Here is a 22,581-nt window from a genome sequence, read left to right as displayed (position 1 = left end):
TTTTGGTGGCATTTATTTATGATTCTTAAATGGTCCATAAATTAGGTTGCGGACCCCCATACATATGCTCGCGGATCTCTATGGGTCCGCGGACCACAGGTTAAGAAACACTGCCTTACAATGTGGCCTAATTTTACGCGAGGATTCCTCCTTTATTCGTTCATAGGAGTATGGGGCTATGTCAAGACGCATTAAAAAGTAAAGGTACACGTATCAGGCTAACGTCAAAGATACACTGCAGAGCCACCCAAAGTTTCAGACGCAAGTTTTTACAGTTAGATTGCTTGTAAATATAAATAAGTTAATCAGACGACGCGACGCCTGTCAAACATATTTGATTGAAATTTTGGCCACATTTATTTATTTACTTTAAATGCAAGTGAGCTTACAGATAGATCCAAAGCGCTTACATTGCCAATTTGAAATTACATTTAAGTACTTAGTAGGTTTGAACGTATCAAATGCCCTAGATGACCCCACGCCGACGCCGCCCCCTACTAATTCAGAAAACATTAATGGCTCTATTGGTTTGGAAACTTCGATCCCCTACGTTGTGGCCTAGTTTTGGGCGAGGATTCCTCCTTTATTCATTTAATTAAAGTACCTACGAGGCTTGTTTAGAAGCAACTATTTATTTATTATCATAGATAGTTATTAGTATTCGTGATTGAAAAGTAACGGAACGCGTTTAACATCAGGACACCGTCAAAGTTACACTACAAAGCCACTAATCAGCCAAGTGGCAAACGCAGTTTTGACATTTAGATTGCTTGTAAATTAAAATAAGTTAGACGACGCCTGTCATACGCATTGATGAAAAATTTGACCGCAATATGTTCAAACGCCCAAATGACCAAGATCAATATAGCACGCCAGCAGTGACTACGGATTAAACCTATGTCTAGAACATTTTAGGCACAAAGACTTTTTACAACAACCAGCATTTGACCAATAAAGTCGCCAGATGTCGCTATATGATATCAAGTAGTCATATTGACTTACTGATAGTTGTTGTTTATTGTAAATACAAACTACCAAAACCTATGAAAAACAGGATATTCCGTAAACGTTTTTCAATAGGTCTGACGCAGAATGTGCAATTCGCAAAAAGCGCACTTTTCTATACAAATGTAAGGGCTGAAGAGTATATTTCTAAAAACATAGTATGGAAAAATGTGCATATTGCGAAGTGCACATTTTGCGTCAGACCCCCCTTAAGGTTCGGTCAAACCAACGCGATCACACGCGATCAGCCGGCGTGCAGCGATGGCGATCAATGCATTTAAGTCTGGTCGCCATCGCTGCACGCCGGCAGATCGCGTGTTATCGCGTTAGTTTGGCCGTACCTTTAATTCGACTTCAAATATCAGTGACGGGCTAACAATTTAAGTTTTAAAGACACATCGCGACATCTCGATCTTGTACGTTAACAAGTTCGACGGTCACAACAGCTAGAGATGTGTCTGTTCCATAAAGTTAATATTCCTTCCGAATAGAGCAACAACCACAAGCTGTCGACTTTGGATGACACTGGTTATGTGTCAGTGTCAAGATCATTTCACTGTTTTGTACAATAAATCAATGACTGAACCAGTCACCACGTTTCAGAAGCGCTATTTCTCATAAACATCCACGATTTTATTCACATCTGAAAATATCTCTGAGTTCAAATTTTCAGTGTGCCACTAAGTGCCTCTGAACTGTCAAATAGTGGCTAAAAACTGTTCTGTTTGACGTGACGGCGACGGCATTACGCATCTCTTTTTATCACAGTGTTGCTGCTAGTGACATCTCGCTCGCTCAGTTCTTTGTTGCTCTATTCCGCTAGGTATATTAACTTTATGGTCTAATCAGGATACACTCCTCATATTAGGCATGAAATGCACATCTCTAGTCAACTGCAACTCAACGCTATTATTGTGATTATTTTGGCTATGACAGCATTTGTGTCGACAAAGAGACCTGCTCTTCAGTGACGTAGAAATGCCACCGCACTGTACTGCTGGTGTCGCGAAATAATAGCAATCATATTCATAGCTCATTATACCGAGCGCTGGTAACCTCGGCGTAGGACTAATGAAAGTTATTTTATGTTACGTGTAATAAAAATTACGCAAAAGCATAAACCCCCAGCTTGATTGGATTATATTTTAAGAAATTGATATATAGCTTATTATGAGATTTCCGTTTTGTAAATGTTTGTTATTTTTTTATTCATTCTATTATCGTAGGTCAATGGATCGAATAACATTACAGCACATTGCAAGAGCGTGCGCATTGCGCTTTGCGCTCCATTCAACTATAGGTCTCTGGCACACAGCGGACGTGAGTGCGGTTTAGTGCGAGCACCGTTTAGGTTTCTACACAATTTGACAGCCGTCGCCTCGCACTAGGGTTCTCTATTAGTTTCAATACTAAAACAACTATTTATTACACCTACCGGTTGTTTTATTATCTTTCAACACCTAAACTATTCCGAAAGTGCCCTTTTGGCTAATGAGAATCACTACAAACTAAACATTGTCTCAGTTGGCACTGTCCTTTGAATCTCCTTGGATTTTATGTCTGTTAGCGTAACAATCGAATTATATTTGTTAGCTTGGTGTTTGTCAAAGATACCATAGCAAGTCGCAGTTATCAAGTGCTTTTGAGAACAAACACGAAGTCACGTTTATTATTGGATATAAATAAAAGTCCTTAAATTTAAATTAAGACTAAATTGTAGTATTTACAAAGTTATTTACGTGATGCTTAAAGCTAGCTATTTACATAATGTACAACATGTTATCTGAAATCAAATGTTTTGATGATTTAGAAATGATGTGTTAGCTACCTGAGATAGTGCCCACTCCACTGAGTTTGCTGAGTAATGACGATGAGGAGCCGAACATTCCATTGCTCGTGAGACCTTGGGCTAAACTGCTGACATTTCTGTAACGCATACAATGAAAATGTCAAGAAAGCACACCAGTCATTAGAGGAAAAGTAATTCGAATACTGAAACAAGATAATAAAAACGTCATGCAAATATATAAATACTGTACAATATTAAAATGTAAATGTATAAAATTTTACATAGCGCTGGTATATAAAATATTTACAATATACAATGGCGCACACTCTGACCATAACACGCGCGCACATACGTAAACTCGTTTGCATAAAGTCAGCCGTTCGAGCTTTGTAAACTGCAGCCGAGAACCTGAATAAACTTTACAGAGTTTATTGTACTTACTGATCACATAGCAGGACCAAAAGCAGTCGGGAGTCGTTAAAAATTATTTATTTACCATTTACTTGTTTCCATAACGGTTGCGGTAAAACTACTTTGTGCCCGGTAATGCGAATCGCCGTGGCGTACATTTTGGGTCAATGAATATTGTACGTTCGTGCAAAGAGTTTTAGACGTGCGCGCACGTTGTGGCGGCGTGCGCCGGGCGCCGGGCGGTGGTAGGCGCGGTAGCGGTGTGCACCTGTACTTGGCGGTCTCGGCGCCGGGCGCGGCGGAGACGGGGCGCAGGCCGACGGGCCCGAGCGCGGCGCCCAGCGGCGGCGACAGCGGCGAGGGCCCCCACTTGCGCGCGTACTCCTGCAGCGAGGACGCCGGCCCGCCGCCGCCGAACTCCAGCGAGTCGCGCCGCGCGCCGCCCGCGCCGCCTGCAACACGACATACCTCCGCGCTCCAAACTCCGCTCTGTGCACAGTGCACTCTGCCCGACCTGCGAGCCCCACGCTCTACGTACTCTCTACCTTCTGTACACGACCCTACGTCTTGTGACCGACTTGTGATGAGTCTATGTACAAAATTATAGAAGTACGGATAATATACACTACACATATACAAACAACTTGTCGCGTTGTGAGGAGGAAGATGCTTATACGTTAAATAGGGATGTTTCCTGGGTCAAAATGCAAGAGTTTTAATTAGTCCGTCAGTTAACTTATCAAAAAATACTCTACACGTATTTTTCACTTTTTCAAACTAATGATAATTTAAAGAGATAAAGCGCGCCAAAGTTCATAAGAAGAGGCCCGTGACGTCAATGCGTGCATAAAAGTGCCGCACGTTGTGACGTCGTGCGGAACTTCAACGCACCATAACTATGTAATTATTTGTTAGATTGACAAATAAAAATATATGTGTCGAATATTTTTTGATATTAAACATGACGGACTAAAAAAATTTTTTTAGGAAACTAGCCTATTATCTGGATTATGTAAATAATTGTGTATGATTTATCAATGAATTAATATGTATTTACTTTTGGTTTGAGATATTCACAAATTAATTAATGAAATTATCTATTTTTTGATCCGATACGCCCCAAAACGTTAGTATTTTGTATGCAATCTACTCATGACAACTCATTAATAAGCACAAGGTCAAAGTGTTCGACGGTCAAACGCAGCATTTATTTATTAGTTATGAATAAATGTTAAGGTAAAGGTAATACATATTATTACGAAAGCAATCTTTAGGATGTTTTATAAACAGAGATTTTTTTTACAATCGACAACAGCAGTTATTTACGTAGACACTTTAATAAATAAATACAATCTATTTTTAACACTGTGTCATTTTGTTAATCGGAGTGTAGTGACACAAATAGGTACGTACATGTCTCACTTATTAAAGTGATTGGTTTGAATTCTCAGTTCTAACTAAAGTTGTCCATTAAAAAGTAATTAGGTTGCAATTTATCTATCATATAAGTTTCTAAATATTTGATGAGCCACATATCTACCTCTCTGCATCGTCTTGGGAAGAAAAATATTAATCAAGATCCTTATTTTTTTCCGTAACACTAGTAACTTAATTTTGGTACATAATTGGTCAAGGATAACGACATTATTTGGATTGTTTAGACTGTACTATCAAGAAATTATTATAACAAGTTGACCGTAAACAAGACGAGTGAATATGGGTAGTATGCTTATGTTATAGCCAAACTAGTCAATTGAAAAGTGGAAACTATTTTTCGAAACATACAAATTCACAAGAAGGTTCTTGAAACTATACTGTTCTGTTCCTAAACTTTTATCCTATCCCTTGTTGTGTCCTAGTATGGTCTAATTCAATTGGTTCGTTTATACGCAGTACCTATATCAGAATCGCAATCCACATGTACATTTATGCAAAATTTGCGGTATTATTACCCTTAAATTAATTCTACGCCTGAAGAGCAAACCCCTCAATTAAACAAGATCCTTAAGATGTGAACATGCAGTTTATGTTTGTAATTGAACGAAGCGAGGTCTGCAACATAATGCAACAAATAAATATTTATACGCATGCTGCAGTTGTCAAAATGTTAAAACAACACGAGAATTTAAACTGTCTGCTATAAATATGAAATTCCTCATTAATAGACAGATAGAGCGCAATGGAAACATTTATAACTGATTGCACAATAACACTTAATATCACTTTTTTACAATAAATTAATGAAAACAAATAAAAGCAATACATCTTCAGAGCAGACAGCTTATTAAGTCCGTAATACAAAGTAACGCTCTACAACTCGAGTTGGTGTAATCTTTGCTTGACATTGCATTAAGGTTTGAACTTCGTTCTGCAGAACGCACCATAGACGTTTGATGGAATTACTCTATCCATATTTAACGTTATCCGTAGGTATATGCGATTGGTAAAGGTAGTAAGAATCTATGTGGAACTAACCTCAACAACAATCAATTAGTAGATATATCCGTATTTTTCTCCAATGGATAACAACGAAAACCCAAATGTTTGCTGCAATGGATAGCAATCGCAACCTATTTCATCAAATATTTGCATTGGCTCGCTGTAGAACCACAGATTTTTAACGTATAGGCATCTTGTACACACATCGACGTGAATGTAATAAGGAGCTTTGTAATATAGTTTTGAAAATATCTCGGTAAGTTTTAAATAGAATATGAATGTTGTAAAATATATACATATGTAAATATTAATAAAAAAATCTGTAACTACATTATTCGAACATAGTAATGATTATAAAATGAGTTGTTAACGGTAAAAAACAAGCAATACGAGTAAAAACATAGCTATCTTTAATTTATGCATCGTACGACTGTATACCAAAACATCATGCGAATACTGACTGGTCATGGAAATATACTATAAATCAATCTACATTATTATTATAGCTAAGTTAAATACTATTTGTTTTCACTTCGTACTCAATACTGCTTTTAATTGCATTAATTGATTTAAGCTCTCCATTCATGCATATCGGTTATTCCTTAGTTTTTGTTAATTGACAATACTAACACTAACACATTTATACATCAATGAATTAACTCCCACAACTTACTACTTACAAATAATTATTTTATAGCGCATGTTTTGATTGTAACGACAGAATGAGGATCAGTACTGTTGTAGAAAATTCAATAAAACTAGTATCTACGTTAATCTTTAAGACATAAGAAAGATATATCTTTTTGAATTATCCAAATCGGACCATTACTTACGAAGATATTAAGTAATAAACATAGGCCGTTTTTGCCGCTAAAAGTCAACGTACGCAGGGCCGCATGACGTCATTATATCCGAATCGAGCGCAGCCGGCGTACTATTGGGATGGAAAATATTTTTTTCCAGCTAAACTATCAGTTTTAGAAAAAAACTTTTAATAACATTTATTCATCAAAATAAAGTAACCTATCGACCAGTAATTTTTAAAAATAAAAATTGTGAAAAATAAGTATCGCTATGTCCAAAAACCACAAGTCATACCCAGTTTCGGGCCTGGGGGAGAGGGGGGGGGGGGGGGGGGGGGGGTAAATCATACCCAACTTCTGGCCGAGGGGGAAGTCATGCCCAGCTTATGACCTGGGGAGAGGAGGGGGGCGGGGGAGTCATATCCAGCTTCTAGGCTAAGATTAAATAGATTTCCAGGAGGGAGCAGCTGTCCTTTCCTGCAGCAGATGGCCCGCCCATGGGAACGGCGAATAGTATACGTACGTTTAACTCATTGTAGGTATTGCGTGTACATCGAAATGATCTTCATAGCAATGTCTTGTAGCCTAGGCAGAGTGTATCTGCCTTAGCTATACCTTATTGTTAGAAGTAAATAAATTAATACTTATACATTTTTATATTTTACTTGGAAGAAGACAACACTTAAGAACACTTCATTTGAATAAATCGCCAAATATACCACCGCGGAGAACCCAATCGCGTCTCTGCGTTCCATTGAATCGTATGAGCGTATGGATTTTTTGCGATATTTTTCACAATTTCTATTTTTAAAAATTACCTATCGATAGCTTACTTTATTCTGATGAATAAATGTCATTACAAGTTTTTCTCTAAAACTGATAGTTTGGCTAGAAAAAAATATTTTCTATCCACGCAGTACGCCGGCAGCGTTCGGATCGGATATAATGACGTCATCGTCCCCGCGCCGGGCGGTCAGTGAACTTTTTTAGTAATTTAGCCATAACTTCGTCAATTTTTGTCGTAGAACAAAAATTTTTGGACTGTGTATTAAGGATTTCTTAGCCCTATAAATCTGCATTCACAGCTAAAAATCGAAATGATCCTCATTAACTTAAAAGCAATGTAAGGTCTGTGCAATTATGATATCTCAGGTCCGATAGTAATTCAAATTAAGTTTTCTTTTGGTTATGGTCATTGGGAGTTGCTAGCAAAATATTAGGAGTTAAATAAAATGCAAAATACACTGGCGATCAAAAAATCTGGACACTAAATAATTTTCCACACAAAGTTAAGACATTTCTTGACTAACGAATCTGCCACTAGCTCAATAAATCTAAAATCGTTTTTCATATCGTTTTCAAGCTTGATTAACTAACAAATCAACGACTATGACGACATTACAAAGATTTATAGCAAAATAACTAATGGACTTTCTCTACATTTTTATGCATTTCATCTATGAGCTTGTGGCCACACTAATAAGATAATACTTTAATTTTCTTTTAAGCTCTATATGAGAAAGTCCTAATATTGTCCGCAAATTTTGTGTGTGTGAAAGATTTGTGCCACTTCATAAATAATACCGGCTTAATTTTAAAAACTATTTGATTACAAAATGTCTTACGTATTGAGCTAACGTTTTAGTAAGACAAGGAAAGTCAGAAAAATGAAACGGAAAGTTATAAGGTGCCTTGATTAATTTTACGGCTAGTGCTAGTTGTGGCGTGATGTGATACGCACGTATTATAATTTGTTATTTCCTTAAAATTTAAACGAACATATTTGTGAAATGTCTTTGTACATGTTCCTGTAAATCAAAAGCAACCAAATATGCCGTTGGGCAGTAATGAGAGCGGATGAATGGTTATTATAATGTCAGTGAGTGAGCGTGCAGCAACGTGCAGGCACGGTAGGGTTGCTCACCAGGCTGCGGCTGCTGCGGCTGCGGCTGCGCGGCGGTGGGCGGCGCAGCGGAGGCGGCGGGGTGCGCGGGCGCGGGCTGGTACTGGCGCGGCGCCAGCACGCCGCCCGGCGACACCAGCCGCAGCGGCGTGCCGTTGCGCCCGCCCATCACCAGCGAGCCGGGGTCGTAGTACGGAATCACGTATTGTCCCTGTCCGTTCACCTGCTGCTCGCCCTGCTGGGGCGTCAGCGGCCTTCTCGGCTGTTGCGCTTGTTGCTGCGCCGGCTGCGCCACCAGCCCGGGGTACACGCCCCACGGAGCCGCCACGCCATAGTACGGCGGCACTCCCGCTATCAACGCACTGACGTAGGGCGCGCCCTCTTGGCCGGCATTAATAACATACGGAGCCTGGGTGAAGGCCTGTTGTGCGGCCAACTGTTGTTGTAATTGGAACTGTTGTTGTTGCTGTTGTTGTAATAGTTGTAATTGTGCTGCCGCTGCTTGACCGCCCGCGGCCGCCGCCTGCTGTGACCGGAATAATTGCTGTAACAAAGAAAATATACCATTAAATACCTATGAAGACCTACATTTTCACACTATAATAAATTACATGTAATGTTCGCGACTTAATTTGTAGGTTTAGCCTTCTATCAAGTCTCAAATCATATAACATCTCTATATCTAATCCTGCCACTTGATAATAAAATAATGTATCAAATCCTGGAATACATAAAATCCCCTTTTCTATCTCTATGAAATAGCTTTAGTAACTATTTGACGGTATAATAAAGTTATGGCTCTACAAAAACCCAGTATCAGTTTTTGTAGAGCGAGTGTGCAACACATCTATAAGAAGAAAGCTTTACGAACAGATTCAATTCCGAGTTGCATAGCGTTTTAATTAATAGCGGAATGTATCGTTTATTGTTTTTCAACTGGCGGTGGCGGACACGACACGAGGCGCTCGAGGGTTCCTCGTGGCCGCTAATTAACGCAATCGTTTAAAAAGTTAATAACAAGCCGCGCGTGCTGTCCGCAGCATCTGCCGCTGCCAGCAACATGCTTACTGTTTTATCGTTCATCTTATTACTTCGCAAGCATCGGATAAATTCATTTATTCGTGCGGGTGAAAACATTATAATAAAGAGGCGATGCATTACGTTACGTATTTCACGTCACATTTCTAAATATCTTTATGCGTACGTAACTTCAACTACCTCACAGACAGTAAGGCCTACCCGATTTGTCTGGCAAACAAAAATATTAAACATGTGTAGATATCAAAACATCGAGCGCGTATTACATAATAGTGTCCAAAATACTTTTGTTTCGGACGCAAGTATTTTGAATGAAGTGAATCAGTGTAAGCGTATGGTGTGTGATGTCATTAGTAACGCGCGGACTCTATCTACCTGTTGAAATTGGTTGGCGCTGGTCCAGGGCGGGAGTGTGCGCGAGATCTGTAAACATCATGAACACGCCACACACGAGCACGGTTCGTGCCGCCGCGTCTATTGCTACCACCTGCGCTGCGCCGCACCGTCCTAACACTGATTCATCACAAACCAAATTACCAACATGTTAGCTCTACATTGTTTATTCTTCGAAACACGCAAGTCTGCACATTTTCAGAGTAATAGCATTATGCGGCGAGTGAGAAACATGAGAATTGTTAAAAAATAATGATCAAGATACAGAATTAAACATTTATAAAAGCATTTCTGTACGCTATAAAAGATAATAATAGCATAAATATCAAATATACTAGAGACCAATTAAATGAACGCAATCTTAGCATAATAATTTAATCAAAATTTCGTTGTAATATCGAGTGCAAGTTTAAAACAGATGCCTTGGAACCATCATCATAATTTTAATTACAGCGCTCGCCTCCAACGCTCCTCGGGCCTATTTTATTTTTCATTAGCTAATTGACACGAAATGATTATCTAATGTCGTAACTTCGCAGGCGGGCAACTCTAAAATCTCCTCACTCGTCGGGGTGTCGCGTTTGATCTCCTGAGGTGACCCGAACCCGCTTCCACGGCAATTTAATTCATCGAGTTAGTGTAATTGTGGTGTAATGTGCGGGTTTGTTGTGTCCGGGGTGCGCACGTGCGCAGACGGAACAACTTGACCGCGGCAGAATTAAGTCGCCCGTGTAGCTGAGGTAGAAGATGCTACTAACGGCGAGGAAACGTCTCGCATTCAATTAGACGCTCAGTAATCCGGCAGCGGCGAGCTTCGATACCAATTACGAGGTTATTAGTGACGGAACGCGCACCCGTGCTCTGCTCGACCCGATCATTTACCTGCCTGCATTTAGATCTCCTTTGGTATTTGATTTAACATTTAATTGTTCATGGAACGAAAATAGACTATTGTTTGTCGACAAAGTTGGTATGGGCCTTATTTATAAATTGTTATAGGAATCTACATAAATACACAACAATGTTAGAAGGGTTTTAGTAAATGAATAGAAGTTCATTTTATTAATATCACCCCTTTAACAATTCCTCGGAAATGTACTTATATGGTACACAGAATTCTAGTCCGACAATATTGCAGTACAATCCATCAACCGTAGTAAGTAAGGGAGGCGTATAGGTGCCGAGTCACGGAGACGGCGAGCGAGCCAAGCGGCGTTGTGGTGCGCTGCGGTAGCCGGCTCACCCTTAGCAGATGGTGTATTTATTATTTACGGAGACGATGACGAAAGGACGAGCGCCACGATGCTCCCGCGAGAGTCGCACGCTCCGCCCGTCGTCGACAAACAAATTACGCGACAAAGCAATCAATTACAAGGACAGAACGTAGCAGCGCCTCTTGAATCGAACGCTACGTCAACAAGAAGCTTTTAGCGGCAACGGTGAGGTGCTATGACTCTACGTGCTTCGTGCAAAGCTGACACCGTGTTTTCAAGTGATGTTGTTTAACAAACATTTAAAGTTCAGCAAACTGAGAGAGAAAAACATTTTAGATGGTAACGAATTAGATTGTCGATCGAGTACAAAAGGTAATTTGGAGAGAATCGGAATCGACGGGGCCGGGAGTCGCAACGAGATTACGGGGATATCCACGGCTGTCGCGTGCTCAGCCGCCGCCCGTGGTTGGCGTATCTTGCTCTAACGAGTTTATCTGCCCCGCGGGCTGTGACCCCGACGACGATGCTCATCTCTTCCCTATCAACGGTAAATGAAATAAACTTCAACAAAGCAATTTTTAGGAAAGTTACGCGAATAATAGACACATTGGACAGTTTCACTATAAGGCTTACTTGGAAGGTAAAATAACTTTATGAGTAGTGTAGAAAACTGTCTAAGATTTAAATTTTTAAATATAATGATTTCACGTCGATTTCATCGGTCAATTTATCAAAATACTGAACTGAACCTAGCCCAAATAATTCGGTAAATTTTGCCGAATTGGTATTTCTAATTAAGTTGTTGATTGAATACCTACGAGCACGAAAAGCATTTACAGATTTTCAGCGAAAAGGTGGCAAAGGGCGAGGGCGGGCCCAAGCTGGGCGGAGCGAAACCACGCCCACGTCACCCACGCCCTGCCAGAATTACAACTTGGTTTTTGTCTTAACACATTATTCAAATGAAAATTAATCTAAGCTAGCACTGAGACCACTAACGCCAAACTAAAGTCTCATGTAAAAATTTGCAGAAAAAATCAGTGTCTGTTGTAATTTTGCCGAAAATGCAAAATGTCTTAAATTCATTTTAAAAGATATTTCAAAGAAATTTACTTTTCAAACTAACCTTTTAATTGATTTAATTGAATGGTACGTATGTAGTTATGGTATTCGATGCACTGTTAAGTAATATTCATGTACTGCGCTACAAACACATTTATTCAGTTCGAGACAATCGTCAACGCAAAAACGTTCGTAGCACCGTAGTCAGTCGTGACATTATTGACGTGTGACTAGGCCATGAAACTGGGTTTAATCCTACTAATATTATAAATGCGAAAGTTTGGATGTCTGGATGTTTGTTACTCTTTCACGCAAAAACTACTGAACGGATTTTAATGAAACTTTACAGTATTATTGTTTATAACCCAGAATAACATAGGCTATAATTTATGATGATATGTGACAAACGAAATTTCACGCGGGCGAAGCCGCGGGCAATAGCTAGCAAACAATAAATTATATCAATTGTACAATTATCAAAATAAAATATGTAATATGTAATTATTATTTATTTACGTAAAAGAAACAAAACTAACAAGCTGTTATGCAATATTAGCGCAACGTTTATCGATTTGGAATTTTAATTTCAAATTACGCTCAAGCACAGACATTTCAGGAGGATAAATCGTACAGAGGAGTATATTTTTACAAATGGCTGATCAGGATGTCCAATCTCGGTATAATTTCAATAAATTGCTTAATAAGCGAAAGGTAATGACATCCTAATCCACGTTTGGTTATCCAATGAAATAAGCTATAATTTGCTGATCTGATTCCATCTGAAATTCGGGGTTTCGATCCACATTGTGGTATGTAAGTAGGAGGTACTCCGAGTCTGTTTGCTCCGAGAATGCATATCGAACGTGAGAGCGAGAGTTAATGTCTCTAGGTAAATAATAACTGATAATTGTAAATTGAATCACAGGTGCTTTGCTGTAAGCAAAAGTTTAGTCTACATACATATTAAGTCGCCAATAAGAAAAATTGCAACCCTTTCTAAGTTGTTAGAAATTTATAGCTATTTGTTGACTTTTAATGGAAATCAGATTAAAAGCTAAAAGGCCTACAGTAATATTTTTATCATTTCCTAAAAAGCCTCTGGATTGCAACTTTTGTACAAAATGAAAAAGAAAACATCTGACATGTGAAAGTTAGGGACAATTTTAGTTCGAAAACTAAAATCCATTTATATGACGACAGTATCATCGTAGCAAGGAATGGCGTAATAGACGTTCCAGTGGGATATGGATGTGTATTTATTGGTCGCAGCGGTGATGGTGGCGGGCGGGCGCGGCCGGACGATGCTTTTATCAAAATTAGCAGGCGCGCCCGCGCCGGTCGCACCCCACTCGTAAAAACACCACATCACGGCACCGACGCACGGTGGATCGAAATGGCATTAAAGTGGACATAGGATTTTTTTTCCGGAAAATCGAATTTTAAAAATTGACAATCGATAGTCCTTTGCTCACTCATCACGACATGTCATATCACATTTTTCTCTAAACCTGATACTTTAGCTTAAAAAAAATAATTTGTGTTTTTTTTGTATGAAACGAGACATAAAGTGCTAATTTTCTCCGAAGACCTGCTAGATCGTGACTTAAAACAACCTAGGTCGGTATAACTGCATTATTTATTAATATTCTAAGCTATTTCCAGCTGCTCCAAACCGCAACTTAGCCTGTTAAACGATTCCGAAAAAAATTAAAATTGGCTCTTCTTGTAATTGTATTTTAGTTCTTTTTTTTAGAAAAAGCTTCGATTACGGTACTAGAAAGTGATTTTATCGTTAGGTGACATTGTTATCTATTCTCAGAATCTGTTAAACCCTTTCTTTCCTATCAGCACATGACTTTAAAACAACAATGAAGTTACTCATACCTCGTAAATAACGTGTTTTACGAATAAGCAGATAATGGTCAGGGGTGGGGGTAAAAAGCAGATAAGGATTGTTTGTTTGTTTTAAATTTAGTTTGGGCTGTGTAACGTCACCAATAACATTTAACTTTAAATGCGGTTTTTAACATGTAATTACAATGGAAGCTATTGTGAATAATATAGATTTGTTCGTAGTCTTAAGAAATACCTTAAAACCTTTGATGGACAGTGAGGAACTTTATAATCACCTTTAGCAGAAAATGGTACATTTGTCAGAAGAAAACAGTGTTAAGAGCGTTTACGCCGTTTGGCGCAAAAACAGTACTTTTTCAACCCGTTACAATCATTAACCAGTTACATTACAAATATGTTATAGGCATAAATAATTAGGCAATTTCGTCGTCTAAATAGTTAGTTGAGATAATATTTCGATTAGTATAGTATTTAAGAATTCTATCAAGATAAGTCCTCACATGTTTTCAAATTTCCACTTTAGCGTCAGTTTACAAGCTGATTTTTTTATAAAAATACTGTGAAAACGATATAACAAACATTTATATCCTATAGCATAGGTCCTTAGGCAAATAGTTAGTTGAGAAAATTCTTAGATTTAAGCATTTTACAATAAGAAATCACAAATTCAAAGAACGTGAAATACCCAAAAATCAAAGTGATTTTTACACCATTATTCTTCTTGATGATGGACAAACTGTCATCTATCTCTTCCCCAATTTTTAAGAAGAAACAGTGATTGGCTTGAATCTCCAATTAACTGGGTCTGGCAACTAGTTTTTGATGAAGACAAAATTGAGGAAAATGTTCTGTTTCTGAGTTAATTTATGTAACGTGTAATTCATCTTTTTTTCTGTTTCTGAGTTAATTTATTTAACGGTTTCCTCGGGATAAAGGAAGTAGTCGAAGCATGTAGTGTAGAAGTTGGCATGTTTTCTGTAATAGCATCTATATTTGACGTTGTTTTTTCACTAGGTTCAGTAATTGAACCAACATTTTCCTCAATTTTGTCTTCATCAAAAACTAGTTGCCAGACCCAGTTAATTGGAGATTCAAGGCAATCACTGTTTCTTCTTAAAAATTGGGGAAGAGATAGATGACAGTTTGTCCATCGTCCATTAAGATTAGTACAAAAATTCCGGCAAACTTTTTTTAACTTAACACTGTTTTCTTCTGACAAATGTACCATTTTCTGCTAAAGGTGATTATAAAGTTCCTCACTGTCCATGAAAGGTTTTAATGTATTTCTTAAGACTACGAACAAATCTATATTATTCACAATAGCTTCCATTGTAATTACATGTTAAAAACAGCATTTCAAGTTGAATGTTATTGGTGACGTTACACAACCCAAACTAAATTTAAAACAAATAAACAATCCTTATCTGTTTTTTACCCCCACCCCTGACCATTATCTGCTTATTCGCAAAACACGTTATTTACGAGGTATGAGTAACTTCATTGTTGTTTTAAAGTCATGTACTGATTGGAAAGAAAGGGTTTAACAGATTCTGAGAATAGATAACAATGTCACCTAACGATAAAATCACTTTCTAGTACCGTAATCGAAGCTTTTTCTAAAAAAAAGAACTAAAATACAATTACAAGAAGAGTCAATTTTAATTTTTTTCGGAATCGTTTAACAGGCTAAGTTGCGGTTTGGAGCAGCTGGAAATAGCTTAGAATATTAATAAATAATGCAGTTATACCGACCTAGGTTGTTTCAAGTCACGATCTAGCAGGTCTTCGGAGAAAATTAGCACTTTATGTCTCGTTTCATACAAAAAAAAACACAAATTATTTTTTTTAAGCTAAAGTATCAGGTTTAGAGAAAAATGTGATATGACATGTCGTGATGAGTGAGCAAAGGACTATCGATTGGCAATTTTTAAAATTCGATTTTCCGGCAAAAATCCCTATGTCCACTTTAATGCCATTTCGATCCACCGTGCGACGACGGCTTCGATACCACACCTAGCAGTCGCACCCTAATAGTTAACCTACCCTTTGGGTGGTTTCGTTGCGACTCCATTCCCTATTAAGACGTTTTGGCGCTTGAGGAAGAAAAAATATCATCTTTTCTTTGAAGCTGGATAGCATCAGTTAATACGAGCATGTCCCTTTTATATCCAAATGGCTATTCAAGGGATTTAAAGCGTGCCAGCGGTTTTGCGTTATGCTAATGCAGTCATCTCCTGAATAACAAATAGTTTGTATATTTACTGACATACAAAAAGAATATATTTTTAAGATAAGATGTTTATTTAAACTTAAAACATCTTGCCTCTATAATCTAAAAGACAGTCGAACATTTGGCGTTTAAAATCTAAAAATGTTCATGTTTAATACCAACTTGATCCTAATTTCGGCGCACTATCACCAAATGATTAGAATGGAAATGATCTTAAATCAGTTGCCGTAATGTGCCTGTGACACAATAAGTTGGTCAAGAGGCCGAGGTGACATACATGTCAACACAGTTCTTCCATCTTCATCTGTATGCTATTTGCGTGCACGGATAACCAGTCCAAGTTATGATAGCAAACACTATGATATGAATTAATTTTATTATATTTAACGTATTTATAATTAGGCTGGATAAAGGTAATTTATCTGCACACAACACTGGCGAGAGCCCAAGACATTTGTTGCTAAACGACACACGATAGACCGAGTCAGATTTGGCAGGTGAGCACAACACTTTCCAGAATACCAATACATATCTAAGAATCCTGAAGGAGGAAATGTAGGTAGACGGCAGATTCGTATTTTAGATTTATTTTAAACACCCTTATTTTAAAAACAGTAAGTGTAAGAATGATCTAATAAGAAAATTCTGTAACAACGTCACCTTTAAACTAACAACAAATCATTGTTTTTATTCAATTTTTAGGATTATCTTATAGTCCAGTAGAATTAGCTTTTAAATCGGAAATAATTCCTACAAAAGATTTTATTGCTTTAATGGCTTCATTGGTTGCCCATTAAGACTCTCCTAAGTTTTCGACTTCGACGGAGTTGTGCTTAAGTGGTGGGGGAACCCGAAAGGGGCGCTTTTTCGGTTTTCCAGTTATACCGCGTAAAGGACTTACCCTATCGAAAAGTGGTCTTCCTGATGGTTGAAGGGCATTTAATTCTGCATTAAATAAGACCAAATTCATATGTTTTGAACAAACCGTTCTCGTGCAAATGTTCGGCAAAGTAGAAAATATGTGTATAAAGGCACTGGGTCTCTATCAGAAGGAACTCTAGGGGTGGAATCTCCATTGGCGTGGGTTAACGGGCAAGGAGATAATATCTTGGATGGTTGACAATCACTTTTCCTACAATTTAACGTTCCACCAAACTCAACACGCTTTCAAAGATAACCTCGCAGCCGCCTGCTCACACTTGACATGACACAACTGATTGACAGTTATCTTTTTCTGCGCATCAGTCGGGTGTTACGTTTAGGAATCACAAACCTTCCGCTCTACAGATTTCTACAGATAACATAATATTAAGATTGGTACTATTAATCATCAATAATAATTTGCAGCATCTGTGTCCGGCGCCGACACGGCCAGCCTGACTATCGCACGGCCTCGTGCGCTTAGTCCAGGGTTTGTCCATCTGTAAACATTCAATTTCTCATTATCACAGCTCGTCCATTCCTGACTACAGAGCGTGCGAATATCAGATCGTAGAATCACAATAAATACAGCTGATCAGGGCGTGATGACCCTGGATCAGGAAACCAAACCATTACAGCTGGCCCGGGCGCGAAGCCCGACCAGGAAACCAAAACATTACAGCTGGCCCGGGCGTGAGGCCCCTTCGACCAGGAAACCGGGGTTTAGGTAACATGGCCCGACGCGCAAGGCTTAAGCCAAGGCTCCTTCAACCATTTACCTCAAACCGCACCACTACTACTGCTGATCCAGGCATGCAGCCATGCGACCAGGAAACCAACATTACATCAGCGTGGCCCGGGCGTAAACAGCCCCTTCAACCACGGCAACAGGGTGGCCCGGGCGCCCTTGGCCCGGCCCCCTCAACTCACTCACTCACAAACGCCCTTCCAGTTTACGTCAATCACAATAATTTCCGTGAACCTGCACCAACTCTCAATGTCTGAGCCAGCATCCTCCATGTAAAACTTGATGAGTTGCGTAGCGTAGGTGTGCATGCTGAAAGATTTATCTCCTTTGAATAGTGCCCTTCGAATCCCACTTCTGATAAAGGCACTGGGTCTCTATCAGAAGGAACTCTAGGGGTGGAATCTCCATTGGCGTGGGTTAACGGGCAAGGAGATAATATCTTGGATGGTTGACAATCACTTTTCCTACAATTTAACGTTCCACCAAACTCAACACGCTTTCAAAGATAACCTCGCAGCCGCCTGCTCACACTTGACATGACACAACTGATTGACAGTTATCTTTTTCTGCGCATCAGTCGGGTGTTACGTTTAGGAATCACAAACCTTCCGCTCTACAGATTTCTACAGATAACATAATATTAAGATTGGTACTATTAATCATCAATAATAATTTGCAGCATCTGTGTCCGGCGCCGACATGTATAATTAATGACCCTCTCCACGTCCAATGGCTCGTTACCCGCAGGCTTTCAAGTCTTGAAAAGGAGCGCCTCAACCAGTGTAACCCTATCAAGGCATACGAGCTGGATTCGCCGATCCTTGTTCGTCCCAGCCGTTCCTTAACTGCGGTTGCTGCACCTCTTCCTGGCACTCACCTGAACGACTCTGTGTTACCTACTGTGGCTGCCCCTCTTCCTTGTATCCTCCTGCACGACTACGTTGCCTAGCCGTATGCCTGGTCTAAGGTTTGACGCCAAAAATCAACAACAATAAGTTCATATTAAAACGCTGAAGAGTTTTTTGATTGCTTGTTTGAACGCGCTAATCTCAAGAATTACTAGTTTGATTGAAATAATAATTTTTGTGTTGAATAGCTCATAAATTGAGGAAGGCTATAGGATATATACAATCACTCTACGACTAATAGAGCCGAAGCAGTAAAGAAAAATGTTGCAAGCACGGAAAATAGTATTTAAACTATTTTCACGCGTGCGAAGTTGATTTTGTGGCGTCGAACCTTGGACCAGGCATACGGCTAGGCAACGTAGTCGTGCAGGAGGCTGCAAGGAAGAGGGACAGCCACAGTAGGTAACACAGGGTCGTTCAGGAGAGTGCAAGGAAGAGGTGCACCAACCGCAGTTAAGGAACGGCTGGGACGCACAAGGATAGGCGCATCAAGCTCGTAAGCCTTGATAGGGTTACACTGGTTAAGGTGGCCCTTTTCAAGACTTGGAAGCCTGTGGGTAACAAGCCATTGGACGTGGAGAGGGTCATTAATTATACGTATATTTTCTACTTTTCCGAACTTTAGCGCGGGAACGGTTTGTCCAAAACATTTGAATTTGGTCTTATTCAATGCAGGATTAAGTGCCCTTCAACCGTCATGAAGACCACTTTTCGATAGGGTAAGTCCTTTACGCGGTATAACCGGAAAACTGAAAAAACGCCCCTTTCGGGGGCTCCCACCACTTAAGCACAACTCTGTCGAAGTCGAAAACTTATGAAAGTCTTAATGGGCAACCAATGAAGCCATTAAAGCAAAAAAATCTTTTGTAGGAATTATTTCCGATTTAATCAATTTTTGTGTTTAATTCTACTGGCCTATTAATATAAGTAAGAAAAAGAAACATTTAAGATGCGAAAGTGGTGAAATGTGAATATATTACGGGGCAATGGGAACGAAGTAATAACACGCACGCAAGAACGGTGCCGCGGTTTATGCCTGCAGAGAAATAATTTTACTAAAGCCAATAATTCACCTTCATACACTTTAATTTCGGGCAATTTCTAAAAGGAAAAAATATAAGGTGGGAATGAATGTGTATCGAAATTTTCACGCTTGTTATGTTCTGTTATTTTTATGTTAGATAAGTTTTCCCCAAGAAGGCGGTGCAGTGGTCGTGCATACCTTTGTTATATTTGAAATACATGTGCAGGGTCCCTAGTTGACGGTGTAGTGACAGGGACGCAAGACGTGTGGGTAATGAGGCCGCGTAATGAAGTGGCACGTTAGGACCTGGGTCGCACCTTCGCTCCAATTTCTCGCTAACTGGACCCCTAACGAAACGAGCCCCGAGCGTTTACTGCTATTTATACAACCCGGTAAAATAGGAGCCATACCCCATAAACCATACCCACGAAATGGATTTTAAATGGACAACTACGATTTCATCACACTTATAAATGAATCATTTACAATGCTATTAGGGAAGCTCATTTTCAGAAAATAAACAAAAGGAGAAGAACAAGCAAATTCAATCTAATTATGTCGCTTGACGTGGTAGAAGGATAGCGAAATGGCTTCCTTAATTTTTCTTATCATATTTTGTAAACTTAAATAGAAAATATAAGGCACCCGTTTTTTATTACTATCCTGGTCTTTTTGATATTGTTTTTATGTAAAATGTTTCGCCTTTTATTAATAGGCCATCAAAATGATTACAAATACATGCTACTGTGCTTACTTACCACTGACCTGTAATATTACACACTGAACAGGCTGTCTCCATACAAATGACAGCTAATTTTGTGTGGCAATTTGAAGCGCCACTACGATTGTCCCGAGAACTAATTTTGACGTACATTGTTTGGAGTAAACATAGGAGTAAGCTAGTAAGAACATAACTAATTTTAGTTCCATGGACAATTGTATCTGTCTACAGGGCCCCGATTGCGCTAAAAATTTTCAACTGCAACGCAACTGGATGACAATCGAACTTCAGCTATTTTGACAAATTTGTATCGTTTTGACAGCTAGTTCAAACGATGTTGTGACGTAATCGGAAAGCAAATACGCCTTTGAGTAAAAGCTGACAGAAAGCTACTTTTTCTCACACGCAATTCAAACGCTTCACAGGATATTTGCTGTGCTTTAGTATTTTTAGTTTAAAAAATAAGGTGTTAGGAATTATAATGGAAAGTGCATAAATACGTTGTTTTTTATTGTTTGCACGTGAACTTTACCGTCAACACCAAATTGCACATTAGTCCAGTCATTATAGTAAGTTCACCTCGGAATTCGAGATACCCAGCTGTAAGTCTGTAAATACGTGTATATTGACACCCTAAAAGTTGTCTCAAAACCTACATATGGTAGGGTGTAAGCAACTATTAAATTTCAAGGTCAACGGTCACAAAAATCGGTTTTTTGCGCTTTTTTTAGAAATATCTCATTTCCTGTGGGTTTTTTGCTATTTGTATTTATTATCAATATTGTAGAATACTAAATTCTCTACAAATTTTGTTTAAAAACTTTTTTTATACGGTGAACCGTTTTCGAGATAGAGGGCGGAGAGCGCGCGGTCACTGCATCACTTCAGGTCTACTTAAGCGGTTTAGATTTTTCATACAAAAGGATTTTCCCGCTAATTCCTGTGGGAATTTCGGGAATTCCTTGTTGTAACTAAGCTTTGAGTTTACTAAGGTACCTACATGCCAAATTTCAAGCGTCTAACTTCCGTTAAGCGTTTAGATTTTTCATACAAAAGGATTTTCCCGCTAATTCCTGTTCCCGTGGGAATTCCTAAGTATACTATAACCTGCCCAGGTGTATGAAGAATAATTGTACCAAGTTTCGTTAAAATCCGTCGAGTAGTTTTTGTTTCTATAAGGAACATACAGACGGACAGAATTCTATACATGAAATATATTTTCAAAATAACTATCAGGGGGTGATTAGTGATCGATACTGATGCCAAAAATGCAATCAGTAAAATTTTTGTCTGTCTGTCTGTCCGTCTGTATGTTCCTTATAGAAACAAAAACTACTCGACGGATTTTAACGAAACTTGGTACAATTATTCTTCATACACCTGGGCAGGTTATAGTTTACTTAGGAATTCCCACGGGAACAGGAATTAGCGGGAAAATCCTTTTGTATGAAAAATCTAAACGCTTAACGGAAGTTAGACGCTTGAAATTTGGCATGTAGGTACCTTAGTAAACTTAAAGCTTATTTACAACAAGTAATTACCGAAATTCCCACGGGAATTAGCGGGAAAATCCTTTTGTATGAAAAACCTAAACCGCTTAAGTTGACCTGAAGTGATGCAGTGACCGCGCGCTCTCCGCCCTCTATCTCGAAAACGGTTCACCGTATAAAAAAAGTTTTTAAACAAAATTTGTAGAGAATTTAGTATTCTACAATATTGATAATAAATACAAATAGCAAAAAACCCATAGGAAATGAGATATTTCCAAAAAAAGCGCAAAAAACCGATTTTTGTGACCTTTGACCTTAAAATTTAATAGTTGCTTACACCCTACCATATGTAGGTTTTGAGACAACTTTTAGGGTGTCAATATACAAGTATTTACAGACTTACAGCTGGGTATCTCTAATTCCGAGATTCTTACCTAATTTAAGCTTAAATGACTGGACTACATCAGCTGGAATGGAGCATGACTGGAGTGTGGACTAGAGATGAAACGCGAATGAATTGGAGACATTACAAATTAGCGCAATCGGGGCCCTGTATGGCCTACAGCGCCAAATGGCGAAACTCAAATAGGCACAAAAATATTATGACAGCAGCCAGTCCAGTGTGTAC

General features: G+C 39.0%; 1 protein-coding gene across 1 annotated transcript in view; it reads right to left on the bottom strand.

The window, feature by feature from the left end:
• LOC135084649 (maternal protein pumilio) overlaps window positions 1–22,581 on the bottom strand; it is a 97,113-nt gene that overhangs the window by 8,182 nt on the left and 66,350 nt on the right. Inside the window, exons 10-12 of the mRNA XM_063979428.1 lie at window positions 8,372–8,894; window positions 3,474–3,657; window positions 2,834–2,931 (exon numbers count right to left, since the gene is read on the bottom strand). Coding sequence (XP_063835498.1) covers window positions 2,834–2,931; window positions 3,474–3,657; window positions 8,372–8,894 — 805 coding nt within the window. The remainder of the gene's footprint in view (window positions 1–2,833; window positions 2,932–3,473; window positions 3,658–8,371; window positions 8,895–22,581) is intronic.

This window comes from Ostrinia nubilalis, chromosome 2 (assembly GCF_963855985.1).
Source record: "Ostrinia nubilalis chromosome 2, ilOstNubi1.1, whole genome shotgun sequence".
In the NCBI taxonomy this organism is placed as follows: Eukaryota; Metazoa; Arthropoda; class Insecta; order Lepidoptera; family Crambidae; genus Ostrinia; species Ostrinia nubilalis.
Note: the sequence above shows the minus strand (reverse complement) of the source record. Positions and strands in the feature narration are given on the sequence as shown.